The sequence below is a fragment of the Macadamia integrifolia genome, chromosome 2, assembly GCF_013358625.1.
Source record: "Macadamia integrifolia cultivar HAES 741 chromosome 2, SCU_Mint_v3, whole genome shotgun sequence".
In the NCBI taxonomy this organism is placed as follows: domain Eukaryota; kingdom Viridiplantae; phylum Streptophyta; class Magnoliopsida; order Proteales; family Proteaceae; genus Macadamia; species Macadamia integrifolia.
In genome coordinates this window covers 4,452,781-4,468,831 of record NC_056558.1, presented here as the reverse complement: position 1 = coordinate 4,468,831, position 16,051 = coordinate 4,452,781, and the positions used below count along the sequence as shown (strand labels likewise).

Sequence of the window (16,051 nt, the reverse complement as noted above, 5' to 3'; positions counted from 1 at the left end):
CATTAAATTCATCATGTCATCCCTCCCTTAGAAGTATCAATAAAATAGGGGAGGGTTCGCTCTCCAGAGCATGGCTCCTAGTCTATGTGAAACTTAGGCATCGTTTGACAATATTTCGTTTCTGTCATTTTCTTGTTTTTAGAAACAGAAAAATAACTAAAAAAGTGTTTGATAAAGTTGTTCCATTTCACCCGTTTCCAAAAACATAAATCAAAATTTATGCTTATTTACAATTCTAGAAAGGACTTGTTTTGCCATTTTTAAAAACGAATTTGAGAGAAAAAAAAAGGCTGTTGTGTAACTTGTGTCCGATAAATCTCTCAATTATTTAAATTTAAAAAGAGGCAACCGAACCTTCTCTCCCTTTTGGGCATCCGATGATATTATTGGGTTTTTTAGTGGCACTATGTCTGCTAAAAAAAAAAAAAAAAATAAAAAAAAAAAAAAAAAAAAAAAAACGTTTTGAGAAACAGGTTTATCAAACACCAAAAAATCCGTTTTAGTTTTCAAAAATGTAAAAAACCGTTTATGCTATTTTTATGTCAGCTTTCACGTTTTTGGAAATAAAAACGGATTTTTTGGTGTTTGATAAACTTGTTTCTTGAAACGTTTTTATAACATAATGCCACTAAAAAACTCAATAGTATCATCGGAATGCTCAAAAGGGAGAGAGGGTTAGGTTGCCTCTTTTTTTGTTTAAATAAATAGTTGAGAGATTTACTGGGGACAACAACTTTTTTTTTTCCTCTCAAATTCATTTCTAGAAATGACGAAACAAGTCCGACGACTTGTTTCGTTAAAGTCGTTTCTAGAATTATAAATAGACATAAGTTTTAATTTATATTTCTAGAAACAGGTGAAACAGAACGATTTTATCAAACACTTTTTAGGCTGTTTCTCTATTTATGGGAACAAAAAAATGAAAAAACGGTAGAAATAAACCGGTGCCTTAATCTTAGAAGTCTCCTAATCTCCCATGCCTGGGAGGGTTCCTATACATTACTTTCACGTGGAAAGATGATTGTGATAATGATAATCATATCTCTATGGAATGATCTATCGGTCTATGGAAGTTTGTGTCAAGTTCAGATCCAAATTCTTTCTTACAATCTACTCATGTATGCCTAAGCACCCTTATGGCGGTTCATCATGCACCCACTCCCTCTTTTCCTGGTAATTTTGAAATTTCTATACTTTATTTTGCTAATTGTTAAATTACATTTATTTTGAAACTTGAAAATGTCACAAAAAAATTTGGGTCGACCTATCCATAATTGTTAGCTTCATAGAACTTGCCATTTTGCATAACCAATGCACTAGACATGACAAAAACCCCTTCCCGTAAATAAATCAATAAAAATGTTGTAGCCATATTTGAACAAAATGAATATTACCATGATGTCATGTACTCATGTCTACAAAACGAGAGGTGGGTGGGGAGCTAATAATGTTACTTTGAGAATATAAGGAAAAAACTTTGATAAAAGGTGAATAATATATCCTTTGTCTAAGATGCCTCCTCTCCAATCTCTTGTATCATTGAGCTCAACCTTATACTTCAGACCATAGACAGCCCCTGGTGGGGCATGTAATTACTTTAAAGCATCATCAATCTAGATATGTGGCATTCAACTGGAGCACCCCATCATCTAATAGTACAATGACCAAATGATGACTGCACAAAGTTGAAACAACATTTACCTTAAATAAATTTTCTTTTCATTATGTCTGGGTCCTTTTTAGGATCTTTTTTCCTTAATTCTTATTTTGTTATTTTTTTAATTGGACTGAGATTTGGATTTTTTTTTTTTTTTGGGTGCAAGTAGAATTCTATTAAAATAGGTAGAGCTAACTCAGTGGTATCCAAAGACTCGTCCAAATTTTTAGGCAACTAATGTGGATTGTGGACTTATACCTCTGCAATAGCCAATTTCTAAACCCTAAAATCAAATTCATTTTGATCCATTTGACCAAGTAGTTGATTGTTTTTGTTATTAAGGTGATTCTCAACATGGAGAATTGAATGTTTCTCTAATGAAACCAAGAACTTAATTTGTAACACTCAAATTAATTAATGCTAAAATGTGAAAGTAAATTATTCACATTTCAAACAAAAATAAAAGTTTCTACAGATAGTCATGTGATTATTATATTATAGAGAGAAAGTTCTTCGAGCAAGTAGATTACTCTACACCCTCTTATATTTATTTTAGTTATTATTTTTTCTTTAAAAAATTGATTATATAATACATATGAAGAGGTGTAATATGCACCTTAGAATTAGAGTCTTTTCCCCGTATTATAATTAAGGGAGGCTAAGGGATAAGCATGCTAGCGCAAAGCGCCAATGGGAGGATGTGATAGGGCATCATGCAAGAGGAACAAGGGGTCATTCAAAGGGGAAGTTGAGAGATAAATGACAACACCCATTTCCATTTAAGCGCCGCACATGGATGGCGTATTCAGACTTGTCCCTATAATTAAGGTCCACTTCAAATTTCATACCCCAAAAAATATATATATATATATATATATATATGGATTCACTAACGTTTCAACTAAATATGCCATTAGAAACGCTCTTCACTTCCTGCATGGTACACCCTGTTTGCCAGTGAGAGCAGATCAAGTCCTAGTTCTCGTACAAGGTTGATCTACATAGATGGAATCTACCAACAATCAACAATATGGTGGATTCTATTTGTGTGAATTAACCAGTACAACCTTATCCACATTCTTTGCCACTGCCCCTATGTTGAGTCATGAGGGGCTACATAAACAAAGGGTGTCGATTTTTTTTTTTTTTTTTTAAAAGAGGGTGTCAATTTGTTCGCTTTTAAATTTTTGTTTCGTTCAAGATATAATACGTAAAAATCAAAAGCAGACGGAGAGTAAGCCCTTTCCATGTGTCAAGTTGAATAAATGGATGCAGCCTCAACCAGATAGATCAACTTGCACCTTTGATTTTAGGCTGCCGATAAATATTTTTCATAATTTCAAAATCGAAATGGAACAAAATCAGTTAGGTTTTATTTAGATCGCACACATTATGTTGCTAATTCAATTTAAGTGGAAATAGCATGCTATTAAAGTTGAAAAATAAATCACAGTCCACAATGTTAAAATCTCGTAGCCTTCAATTAGTTTTACACAATCAACAACAAAACTCATACTATGTGATTTCATATAACTTAACAGGGAAAAAATAAAGAAAAAAATAAAAATATAATATATATATATATATATATAGGATTTAGTATAATTTAGGTTCGATTTATAAGGGTTACATCTTAGTCAATTCGATTTGGTTCAAACTAATGTTTTTAATCTGAAATCAAAACTGAAACAAACCGATTAAAATTTCACCACTCAAAACACCAAAACGAATAAAAAAGCTTTTCTCCTTTCTAATTTCCTCATTAAATAATTGAAAATTAAGTTTCCTAACCCCTTCTCAAGAAAAATCGGAAACAGCTTACATGTTTAACACACTATGATTGGAAATCAAGAAAAAAAAAAAAAAAAAAATTGAGTTTGAGAAGAGAGACTCATAAAAAACATTGTATAATCATTATTTTTTGTCTTATTATGTCTTTTATATTATTATTATTTATTTATTATTTTCTCCTCTTAATTATCAAACAAGGATTCGTCCCAGACTTGCCTATAGTTACTTGATGAACACCATGTGACGAGGTGATGATCCAATGATTCTTAATGCATTATTCTATTATTTACGTCTTTTTTTAAACCGTTGAATCATCATTTTGCTATATGATATTTGTTAAAATAACTATAAATGACCATGGCGATGAACGTTAAGGCATCGTTTGATAATGTTTCTATTGTTTCTGTGTCTAGAAACAACAGAAACAACTTTTCATATTTTTAGAAACAAAAATGGATTTTTTTTTTTTATGTTTATTAAACTTGTTTCTCAAAACGTTTTTTGTAGACATAATACCACTAAAAAACTCAATAGTATATCCAAAAGGGAGAAATGGATTCAGTTTTTTTTTTATATGTTTAAATAGTTGAGAGATTTATCGGACAGAACAAATTTTTTTTTTCTTTCTCAAATTTGTTTCTAGAAACGACAAAACAAATCCAACTTATTTCGTCAAAGTCATTTTTAGAAATATAAATTATTCATAAATTTTAATTTATGTTTTTATAAACAAATGAAACCAAAGAATTTTACAAACTCCTTTTTGGTTATTTCTCTATTTCTATAAACAAGAAAAACAGAAATAACACGTCATCAAACGATGCTATCTAGGGGCTGATCCAACAAACGTAGGCTAACAGGGGATGCCAGGGAGAAGTGAAAAGAAGAATCTAGAAAGTTTCTAGACTCTAGAGTCTCGACTCCACACTCCAACTAGTGACTGTAGTACCTGTACCGTCAGTACTCTTCTGTTTATAAAATCCAAAATCGAGCACAGAGATCGGTTCATTTCCTCAGGAGACTCAGGAGTCAGGAACTGTCGCTCTAGGCTAGGCCGTTAGGGTGAGCAAAACCAGTGGAGATCACTCTCCTGGAATTCTTCCTCAGACAAGACATCAAAATGAGGTTTGCTTTTCTGATTTACTTATTTTCGCTTCTTGTTTTTCTAAATCTCTAGTTCCATGACAAGAGATTCTATTATCTAGTCCTCTCTGCTGCTACACCTCGTTACTTCCTCCACATTTCATCGTAATAACGTGGATAGTAGTTTTGTTTTTTGATTTTCTTTTGTGCAAAAATGTTCTCAGAAAACCTAGATTCTGGTTTACTTGAAATATGGTAAACCTAGATTTTGGTTTACTTGAAATATGTTTGTTTAAACAGCATTTTGGATTAATATGTAGGGATTTTAGGGTTTCATTGTGTGTTCTGGATTGTTTAGATCAACTGGAAGCTTGATTTGGGAGATGAACTGGACTTCCTGGATAGGATTCATTTACTGGATTGTCATTTTTGTATTGTTTCGTGTTTTCAATTTATCGATGGCTCTAGTTGTGGCTGAGCGTCGTCGTTGCTGCTTTAATATAAAATTGGCTTTTGTGGCCTTATTTATCTGGATTTGTTTATTTAATTATTTCATTTTCATGTGGTTTGAACTTCGGAACTTGTGATTGGGTTGACTCGGTTTTGCGGCCACTGGTTACGGGGTTCGAACCTTCCTGTTTGGATTTGGCCTCGTGTATTCCATTTTTAACAGGTGCTTTGAAACTTGTGATTGAATGGTGGTTTGCGGTGGTTTTGCAGTTTTAATAGAAGAAAGAGAAAGAAATTGAAGTTATTTTGTAATTTCCTGACCTAGTCCTAGAGCTGATGTGTATGTTGGTATTGCAGAAATCTATAAACAGAAGATTGTTAAGAAATCTGATCACGGGGATGACTTGTGTTGTTGTAGAACTCTGATTTAAATCACAAAAGAAATGTGGAAATCACAAAAGAACTCTGACCTCTCCTTACTTTCCCAGTTCAATCTCTGGGTTGCTACGATCACAGTATTACTTCCACCACCCAATATTTAATCCTGGTCAAAGAGTAAACCATTTACTGGCTAGTTGATTGGATACTATATTTAGATGATGTGTTTTTTTTTTCCCAGTTACATTGGACACCGAATTTTGATATAGTAATTAGATCAGTGCTGGTTTTGAACCTACTTGCTGTTTTTTTTTTATATTACGCTGATCTAATTTTCCTTTTTCGATTTAGCCGCCATCCTACTGTGAAGTGGACTCAGAGGTCTGACAGGGTCTACATTACTATTGAGCTACCAGATGCAAAGGATGTGAAGCTGAAGCTGGAGCCAGAAGGGAAATTCTTTTTCTCTGCTACCAGTGGTGCTGATAATATACCCTATGAAGTTGATATTGTCCTATATGATAAGGTTGATGTGAATGTAAGTCTCCTAAATATAAGTATTGTACACTACTTATTGGCTTTTGTAAACACGAGAAAAGATCACAATTGTATAAACAAACTTGTCTCAGGAAAGCAAGGCTAGTGTTGGCTTGAGAAACATATGCTACCTTGTGAAAAAAGCAGAGCAGAAATGGTGGAGCAGATTGATAAAGCAAGAAGGGAAGCCCCCTGTGTTTTTGAAAGTTGATTGGGACAAATGGGTTGATGAAGATGAGGAACAGGAGCCTAGTGGTAAGTGCTATGTGTACCAGCCATATTTTATTATCCTTAAGTGTGTATTTTCATTGTGTCCTAACTTTATCATTCTAATTTGTTTGACGTTGTACACTGCAGTTGGAGCTGATATGGACTTTGGCGATATGGACTTTTCGGTATGTAACAGGGTTGGCACATGAGTCTGTAATGTGACCAGAGATGCCGTGGAGGCCACCTTTGCTGTTCAACTACTCTGGGTTAACCTGATTCTGGATGTAGTGATGTCAGTTATTGTTTTCCTGACGAGGGTGGTCTCCATAGCATTGCTCAGGTGGGAACAAATACAATCTAGAGTGTTTGATCAACTCTAATACATATATTCCTCTTTGCAGAAGTTGAACATGGGTGGTCCAGAAGACTTTGATGTTGATGATAAAGATGAAGGTTAGTCTTATTGTATTGGTGGTTACAATGTTTTTCTCTTATTATATTCCCCTTGATGATTGTGATGACGTTGTGATGATCTTTTTTTAATGAATTTTGTTGATGTAATCAGTTCCAAAATTGTTGACAATTCTAACGAGTAATGAGGCTGCTTTTGAAAATGTTGCATTAAACATTTATAAGAATAGTTACAAAACTCGATATTCTTATTGTTTTGTCTTGGCCAGCATTCTATTTATTCGTTTTTATTGCATTAGAACTGAAAGCTTATCCCACTTGAAACAGATGATAGTGATACTGATGAGATGAACGAGGAAGAAGACCCATCAGCTGGTGGTGACTCTGCCGCAAAAGTTTGAAAACTGTGCTACTCTAGTCTGTGATGGATTCCAAAACAACCCCCCCCCTCTTTTTTTTTTCAAAAGCGTACCATCTGTAAAGGAGTCCCATTTTGTGGCTTGACCAATGTTTTCCCTACGGATCATGATATTCTAGGATAGGGAGATTTGATTGATTTTTGAAGTTTAAGATACACACGTCCAATACATGAAGTTGTCAGAACTGGTTCCAGCTGATATGATCTTTTCAAATTCCCCCCTCCCGCCCTCTTCTTTCTGGATGGGATGGTTCAGGATGAATTAGTTGGGGCTGTTTCTGGATGTAATCTGTCCGACGCTTCCTTGTTCTCCAGCCGAAATGGCTACAAATGGGAGGGAGGGATTTCGGGGTCTGTGAGGCTCTGAAAGGCTGCTTATATGGGATGTTCATGTTAAAGTCCAATTTTACATCTGATGTGAATTAGAAACTACACTAAATAACAATAAGTGGTCAAAGCTGCCAGCTTGTGTTCTCCGGGTGTGGACTATGAAACACTCAGCTTGTCTGTAGGCCACTCGGTGATAGAGGTGATACAAAGAGCTGTACTCTTGGGTATTCATCGGAATAATGGGCAGAGAAATCTGTACGATTGGCTGATCATAGCTATAATGTTTGTGAGGCTTGAAAAATGGTACCATAGCTTTGATATAATCCATGGTTGTTTTGGCTGCATGCACCCCGTGTTTACTGTGGAAGATGAGTAGATATTCTTGGTTTAGACAGTTTCTCCACTTTGGGTAGTAGAAAGTGTCCTTCGCAGGGTGGGTGATGCAATTGACATGGAAGTGTTAATATAATTATTAAGAGTTCTCTAACCAAGAGGCATGGAGAAGCCCACCTATGAAATGTGTTACATTGGAGTGCAGCCAGCATATTTCAGAACTGGACATAGACTCTAAGCCTTTTCTCTATCAAATTGTATAGAAGATTATGCGCTGCTTTAGAGAAACCAATGAAACCAATCATATTGCAGATTTATTTTTTCAGCAAAGGTAGCAACAAATCTGACTTATATATTACGATGCGACTGATGCTATGGCTAGGGCAAGATTTCAATTCTATTAGTATGCCATTTTTCGTGTGGTTAGTTTTCCTCTGTTAGGTTTGTCTCTTTTTTTCTTTCTTTGATTCTTTTGAATATAATGATCTTCTAGTGAAACAGAAAAAAAAAAGATATTTTATGAGAAGTTAAGAAGCTCCTTACAGAAAATAACTCCAGTTCTTCCCAACTTCTTAGGGTGGCAAGGAGGGGTCGAACTGCATACCTTATAACCCTTCCACACACCACCTATCCCCCCTCCCACCCCGCCCATCCCCAACCCCCCCCGCCCCCCCAAAAAAAAATCTGAAGGTGTAATTCTGCAGGATATTTGTCATTATATTTCTGCATTTATTAATGTGTGAAGCATAATGCAGTGAATTCCATGAAGGCTCATCTTCATTTACTCATGCCACACAAAAGTTATATGTTCATGACCATGCATGTATACCTGTTGCTCATCATCCATCTTTAATCCATGATGTAAAAAAGGCAGGAAAGCAGTGCTAATATTGAAACTATCATGCACCTTTTAATACACAGGACAATGTAGAAACAGATTCACAATATCAAGTACAACAGCAAAACTGAGGGGTAAGCTATATTCATATTCAAAATACCCATCAGTAACATGCGTAGCATTGATGAGATGAAAAGAAACAAACTATATTCTATCTTTCCATGTGCATCAGCTATCAGGGATCCTCAATTGCACCACTTCAGATGGTGGTCGCAGAGTGCAAATCATCTCCTTCGTCTTCCCAAAATAGACCTGTTATGCACATGATTCATGCATTCAGAAAATTTACGCCATGAATCAATCCACCGATCACCCAAACACTTAGAAGACCATAAGTTGAGTTCAATAACCACAAAAAGAAGCTAGGATTTGTAAAATTAACAAGCATAGAAACAAGACAGTAATTTACCTGATCCAATGAGTATCTAAGTTTACTCTCCATTTCTTCAACCATCCTTCCCATGTTACAAAGGTGACCATCTTCAACTGACAGGTCCATATTCATCTGTAAAAGAAAGAAATGTCGTTAAATGATAAACCTAAATCCAAAGAGCACAATCCAAGGACAGTGCAGGGGGCATGAACAACGGGTTCACTAACAAACTTAATTTTGATCAACATGTCTATTGTCAAAGTATGACGCCCAGGTACTCTGACGCATGGGTTACTTTCACGGATAGAAAAATTAATTCATCATCCACTGTGGAGTTTACTAGAATTTGCAAGAGCTTTGAGACCTCAATGCAATGCCTTCACACCTAAAGAAACCTCAAGATGAACAATGAAGGCAACAGATAATTATCATTGATCACCATCCTTCCTGTGGCCCTTGTTCTAGAATAAATACATAGGTTGGATTGACCTGATAGCTCATACCTTCACTTTTGCCACATTGTAAGGGAGCTAATCCATTAGAACGTATTTTATTCATGGGATAGGAATACAATCTGATATAGGAGGGTCCATCAGGAATAATTTTATAAAATGATTAGAATCTTGGGATAACTTCCAGACAATAACTTAAAAAAAAAACTGTTACAGATCCAATATGGATATGTAGTTATATAACATGTATTTAATATACAACACTACAATCTATCATTCCTATAAGTAAAGCAGACACTAGAATAAGTGATGAGAAGAATACTGGTTGTGTGCATGCAGTGAGCATATGTGTGTGTGTGTGTGTGTGCGCGTGTGAGAGAGAGAGAGCATATGCAAATATTATCCTGAAAATAAATATGGTCCAATTGCACAATGCTAAAAATCTCAATACAACTTCAAGGAACTAAGAAAAGTTTTCAGTAGCTTCCAGTTAGTGCTCAGTGAAGCTATTTCTTAAGCAAAACTAATAAGGAAGGAGGTTATTGAATCTTGAGTTTTGACAAAAAAAAGGAAGGGGGGGGGTACTTAAGCGAGCAATCTAAATTGTTGAGCACAGGCTTAGCACTGCACAATGTGCATTGAAGACTTCTCACCAGGTGAGAAAATTTCAAACAAGGATATAAAAGACCACCTTTTGCCATTCCTCTATTGAAAATTTAAAAATGTGCTAATAGGAAAAACCATAGAACAATAGATGGTAGGTGCAGATGGTCAATCATGCAAGTGTCAAATGCTTGTATTTCATAAATTAAATCAATACATAGGGCAAACCCACATGCAACTTCAGATCCCCCCCCCCCCCGGGGGCTTAAAGATTCATATTTAGGAGCATAGAAGAATAGAACTGAAGGACATAAGCAAGGCACTTGTCTCAGTGATCAATTAAGGCTAGTAAGACTTCTAGACTCTTCTGTTGGAGAACTTCCATTTTTCATTTAGAAAATTATGAATTGTTTACAAATGTATTAGCCAAGAGGTTGCTGGACTCATGGTGGGAAGCTCCCATATGCAATGTTATGCAGCACAGAAATTAGTTAAACCCACGCCTCCCACCACACCCCCCCCCCCCCAAATAAAAACCCCGGGGGAGAAAATGAGACTGATACATAAAAATTTGAAGCTATTTGAAGCCACATTGAAGAGGAAATACCTGTCTTCTAATTGAACCTGATAAATTGAATGTGCCCGAGCCCGATGACTCAGTATGTGTGGTCAATGACAGCATGACAGTACTGGTCAAGCAGTAATGAGTTGTTCCTTCTTCCTCTGGCCCCACCTAGACAGAAATGTGAAAACTATAGCATGATGGCTAGTGAAGGAGGCGGGGGGTGGAAAAATTGCAAAGAAGCATCTCTCTACATGTCTATTCTCTCCTATAGGTTTATAGAATAATCTCCTCACCTCAATTACATGAATAGCATCCCAGGAACCTTCTTGTAAATAACCCCTTCGGCCATGGCCCGTCTTTGATCCATCTTCATCCCCAAGAAACCATCACCAGGCAGTAAAAGTGAAGTAAATTGGTAGCAGGATCAATAGAAAAGCTTACCTTTCTTTATTAGAAAGCATGCAACAAAACCTCCATGATCACCTTCCCACGCATATACTGATGAAATGCCACCTTCATAATACCTACCAATTTAATGGTAAAACAAGTTGCTATTACTTCTTTGGAAACAAAAAGAAGCGAACTCTAAGATTCTAGAAGCAGGCATTGTTCGCCAGCAGTCGAGTAGAAAAACATATAAATGGAATTCACAACTACTAAAGTAATTTTGGAGATTAAAAAAGGGAAAAGAATTGAATATTCATCTTTCTGAGAATACAAAACAAGAACAAAGTAAGGACGAGGCAAGTAAAGGACCTCACTGGTCACGATAAATGGAAAAGACATCATTTGCCTCAATTTCAAGTTTCCTCAACTCAGAAGACGGGTAAAGTCCATCATCAAGGGGTGGATGATATTTATTTGACCAGGGTGATCTGCAAAAAAAATGGAAATTTAAATAAATCAACAACACATGCAATTCTTAATAATAATAATAATAATAATAAAGCTTCATTAAGTATGGTATAGAACATAAAGTTCAATTTCCAAATGAATCTACAGGTAGCAGCTGCACTGGAATGACTATAATAGTGTAAACACAACACAGCAGTAAACATTTTTGCACGAGGTTATGTGTTGCCCATTTACCTATAGGAATCGCCATCTCTGTTGTATTCGCATAATAAGAACTCCTTTCCAGAATCCATATCACATAAGACCTGTTCTCTTGGTCCAAAAAAGATTCAGAACTTTCCAACATTAACAAGGACATAGAGAAAATACTTCCTCTCTGAAGAATGAAATTAAAAATTAATTTGCATATAAATTTTTTTCAAGAGCAAATATACTGGGATGTCAGGCCAAGTGAGATCACACAGGGTTATTAACAGATCATACTTGTTCAGCAAAGTCAAAATCAAACGGTAATATATAATTAAAAAATAAATAAAATGAAGGGAATCGATTGGATGTGGAAGCAGATTATAAAACCAATGGACCTTAAAGTAATTCCACGAAAAAGGTGCTAGAATAACTATTCACAACCAAAAGTATTCGCCAAACAAGGGAACACAGTAAAATCCGAGCATCCAAAAACATTTAAGAATAAACGAAACCCCAAGCACTAAAGTAATATTACTTTTGAGCCACAGTCACCCCCCCCCCCCCGGAGAGATGGGAAAAAAAAATTAAAGAAGAAGAAAATCACATAAGCACTGCTTCAAGATTCAAAATCATGGTATAAGACTATAGGAATGAACATCATATCGCAAGGAATGCTGACAGAAAGGAGAAAGAAAAGAAAATAAAGGAAAGTCTCCATGGAAATGAAGTTAATCAAACACCAGAAAGCACGGAAACTAACTCGAATTCTCGTCGCAACTATTAAAAGCAAAAGAGAAAAACATAAAACAGAAATAATTGCACAAAATTTTGACAGCAGCATCCGAAATTGCAAAATCCTCTTAAGAGAAATGGGGGAAAACAGAAACAATGTTGTTCCATAGAAATAGCGAAACAAACCTGGAGTGGCTGATCTATTTGAGAGAGGAGATCAGAAGATTGGTCAGGCAGGAGACTCAGAAGCGCTGAAATAGCCGTTTCTGTTTTCTTTGGATGGATCCTTCGCATCAGACCCATCGCCGCCTCCATTCTTATCAACCCTAAGCTACCGCAGGTTAAAACCTTCAGCACAGAGACAGCAAAAGAGAGAGAAGAAATGAAGCTGCGTCGCTGTCGAGCCGACCTCACAGGCGGAGAAAGAGAGAGAGAGAGAGAGAGAGAGAGCGTCGTTTGATCCGAGTTCCCCTCGCGGGAAGCGCTTTTTATTTAGTCCTCAAATTTGATTAATATTCGGAAAATTCCGATACCCTACATCGTTGGATCCCATCAATCAACAAGCCACAAGTGATCAACGGTGTTAAAATGCCCAAGACAGTGTATCATTACCGTTAAATCTTTTTTTTCTTATAAATCAATACCGTTAAATCATGTCTAGATCACTGGATATACTACTGTACAGGATCCAGGGGGAACTAGGAAAGATCTTGACCGTCCATTTCCAAGATGTTGAATGGGATTTATATGGGATTGGGAATATGTGAAGGAATGATGGCATAACATGAGAAGCACATGTATATGCATGATGACATGTATGCAGTCATGACTACTACTAAAGGTGTGGTCCCTGTTCGCTGCTGGGCAACCAACCAACCCAACCCAACCCCAGTCCCCAGGTGATCGGTGAAAGGTTTGGTTTAACCATTTTAAAAGAATTGGAATTGTACTGACCAGATTGGCCGGCCGATCCCGATTTCAGTTGGTTTGACTCGTCCGATTCTTATATGGGAACTAGGGTTAAAGTATTAAAAAGCCGATGGACAAGAGAATGCTATCTCTTGGCGTAGATACATGTTCACAAGAGTAGCCAATGGGAAAACATGTGCGAACATCTTCAACAAGGGTTAAGCGATCTTTTCACACCCTCTTTATCCTTACACCATGTTTAGTTTTTATCGAGAAAAAAAAATCCCATGTTTGGTTATTGGTTGCTCACTGGTTTCATTTTGGAGTATTGGACTTTAGACTTTCCTGAAAATCATATTGCTTAGTGTGTAAGACTAGTTATAAATAAAGGGTTTTGGGAGAATAAGTTGAATCTCTTGAAAATTTGGCTTTGGATGCATCTAAGTTCATTATGTTGAGTAGGCTAATTTCATTAATTGAATACGCAATGAAAACAAAATAAAATACGCAATGAAAACAAAAAAAATAAAGCAAACAATCACACGTCATATATAAAGGCATGATATCCTATATTCACCGTAGAGAATTAGAGATTTTCCACCAAAAAAACTAAAAAATTCTCTACATCACTCTTTACCTCACAAAAATAATCTCTCATTTACTTGTAACAAGGGTTTTTCACACAATGACGATATATATATATATATATCTAGGAAATCTAAAAAGCCTAAACCTTTCCATCAAAAAGTAAAAATAAAAATCCTAAACCCCACAGAAATCTTGATAGAGTATGACCAAGAATATCATCAAATGGTTAAATACTACTAATGAATAATCTCATGAAGAAATAGAAAGGTTTCAGAATCTTCAAATCTGTTAAGCAAAACAGTATAGAAAGCCAAGAAAATATATAATAATGAAATAGACATACAATAAGCTGTGTATGTGGTGGACTGGTGGGTACTGTGTCTTAAGTCTGTCCAAAACGCCAAGAACTTCTCTGGAGCATAGTAGCAGTAACGTGCTCACCTGCTTTTTCCACTTCTTTGTCAGCCCTTTTCTCTTTGAGACCATGACTACCTAAAGTTCATAGTCTAAAGAAAAGGGCTGACAAGGTAATGGAAGAAACAGGAACGATACAAGAACGAAGAAGAAAATGAAGAAACATGGGAAACAAGAAACCCAATTGAAAATTGAGAAGGCTTGTGTCTCTATATAGTGTTTGGAAGAAGTTTGTTACCTTCTCTACTGAATAGAAGAGTGAGAGACGCTTCTGGAAATATCATCTTTTAAATCTTGTTATTTTGTTATAACAGTTAACCAACTAACTGTTATTCAGATAGCCAATCAATTCAAGATTTTGGTTCTGGGTTTTTCAGTTCAGTTTCAATTGGATTCATGATACAATAAATATAAATCAAACCAAATAATTTTCATAACCTCGAACCGAATCAGTTCAATCGGTTTCATTGGGTTCGTATGCAATCTCAGTAATTTGGTTTAATTTATTTAATTTTGGAGAAAATGTCACTCTCCTTGCCTCTACTATAGCAAAATATCATGATCCCTAGACTTTTTAAAAAATATCACTTTTCTTCTCCTAATTTGAAATATCCTATCTATCGTCCCTCTTCATCGAGATGACTGTTAAGCCATGAAATTAATTTTCCTAATACCCAAACTAATCATGTAAATAATAATGTAAGGTGAAAATGATTTTGGCACTTCAAGATGTGTCAGCAAGAAAACCCATGTAGTTTCTACCCAAAAAAAAACCCCATGTAGCTACATTTTTTCGTTATAATTAAAGTGGGAAGTAACTTTCTTCTATTGTCTTATTTCTAAAAATTCTCTAAGACCGTGTAAAGTAAGATTTTCAAAATAATCTATTAGTGTCTGTGCCTCATATCAGTCATGCATGTTTCTTACATTCACATGTGAAATGATGATTGGATTTTACCTATAATGAAATGTGTTATAGGGGAGTGATAATCTAATCATAAACAAAGCCAGTGAAAAAGATATCGTACGCATGGTTTCAAAAAGGGTTGTAGCTTTCTGTCCGTGAGAGACCAGTGCACCACAAACGCATAAGTATGCAATGACCATCATAACCTTACTTGGGTTTGCACACCCATAGGTGTAGGCGCAAAGGACTTCTCGTGGACAAAAAACAATTGCCCTAAATTAGAATCAAATCGGTCAAATCAGCCATGAGCCTGTGACTAATCCAAATATCGATTTGACATCAAATCACTGGGTATCAGCTATGAGGGGCCGATTCTAGGGTTTTTGTAACCAATCCCAACCAATTCTAACAGAAATTGGCAGAGACCGATTTGATCCCAATGCTAAATTTACATTTTTTGTTGTTTAAATCTTACTTTTCAACATTTTTTTTTATATTAAACACTTCTCTTTATGAGGGTACATCCTATCATTTCAGATGGACAATGATACTTGGAAGGTGACTTTCGTAACTTTTGATGATAAGACAAAAACAATTAAAATAGAAGATAACAAATTTTCATTTCACCACCTTGGTGACTGACGAAGTGCACTCAATATTAAAATGGGACAAAAATTTTAAATTACAATTTCTTTTCCTCTCCTTTTAACAACACTGCGACTCTTCAAAAGCATAGTTCAATCTGAATTTCTGAAGGAAGTTCAATTGTTACCTAGAGAGACATTCTTTCAAGGTCAAATTTGAATAGGACTGAAGGACGTTCAATTGTTACCTAGAGAGACATTCTTTCAAGGTCAAATTTGAATAGGATACTTTTAATGCACTTTATTTTGATATATAATTGAACAAAAGAATTTGTTTCACAAAAAAATAGCTTTTCACTTTCAGCTTGAATAAATCGATCATTA

General features: G+C 35.6%; 2 protein-coding genes across 2 annotated transcripts; one reads left to right on the top strand and one right to left on the bottom strand.

The window, feature by feature from the left end:
* The first annotated feature begins 4,380 nt into the window (after positions 1-4,380).
* LOC122093596 (co-chaperone protein p23-1-like) lies at positions 4,381-7,134 on the top strand. The gene is made up of 6 exons (XM_042663952.1): positions 4,381-4,573; positions 5,711-5,897; positions 5,989-6,151; positions 6,254-6,291; positions 6,508-6,559; positions 6,845-7,134. The coding sequence occupies exons 1-6, from the start codon at positions 4,569-4,571 to the stop codon at positions 6,916-6,918; spliced, it is 519 nt and encodes a 172-aa protein (XP_042519886.1). The 5' UTR covers positions 4,381-4,568; the 3' UTR covers positions 6,919-7,134.
* A 1,326-nt stretch (positions 7,135-8,460) lies between these two features.
* LOC122057311 (probable F-actin-capping protein subunit beta) lies at positions 8,461-12,732 on the bottom strand. Its single transcript, XM_042619366.1, has 8 exons — positions 12,452-12,732; positions 11,579-11,649; positions 11,251-11,364; positions 10,931-11,013; positions 10,783-10,856; positions 10,532-10,657; positions 8,906-9,001; positions 8,461-8,748 (listed from the first exon to the last, which is right to left on the bottom strand). Exons 1-8 carry the CDS (start codon positions 12,578-12,580, stop codon positions 8,665-8,667), a joined length of 777 nt encoding a protein of 258 aa, XP_042475300.1. The 5' UTR covers positions 12,581-12,732; the 3' UTR covers positions 8,461-8,664.
* Positions 12,733-16,051: the final 3,319 nt, after the last annotated feature.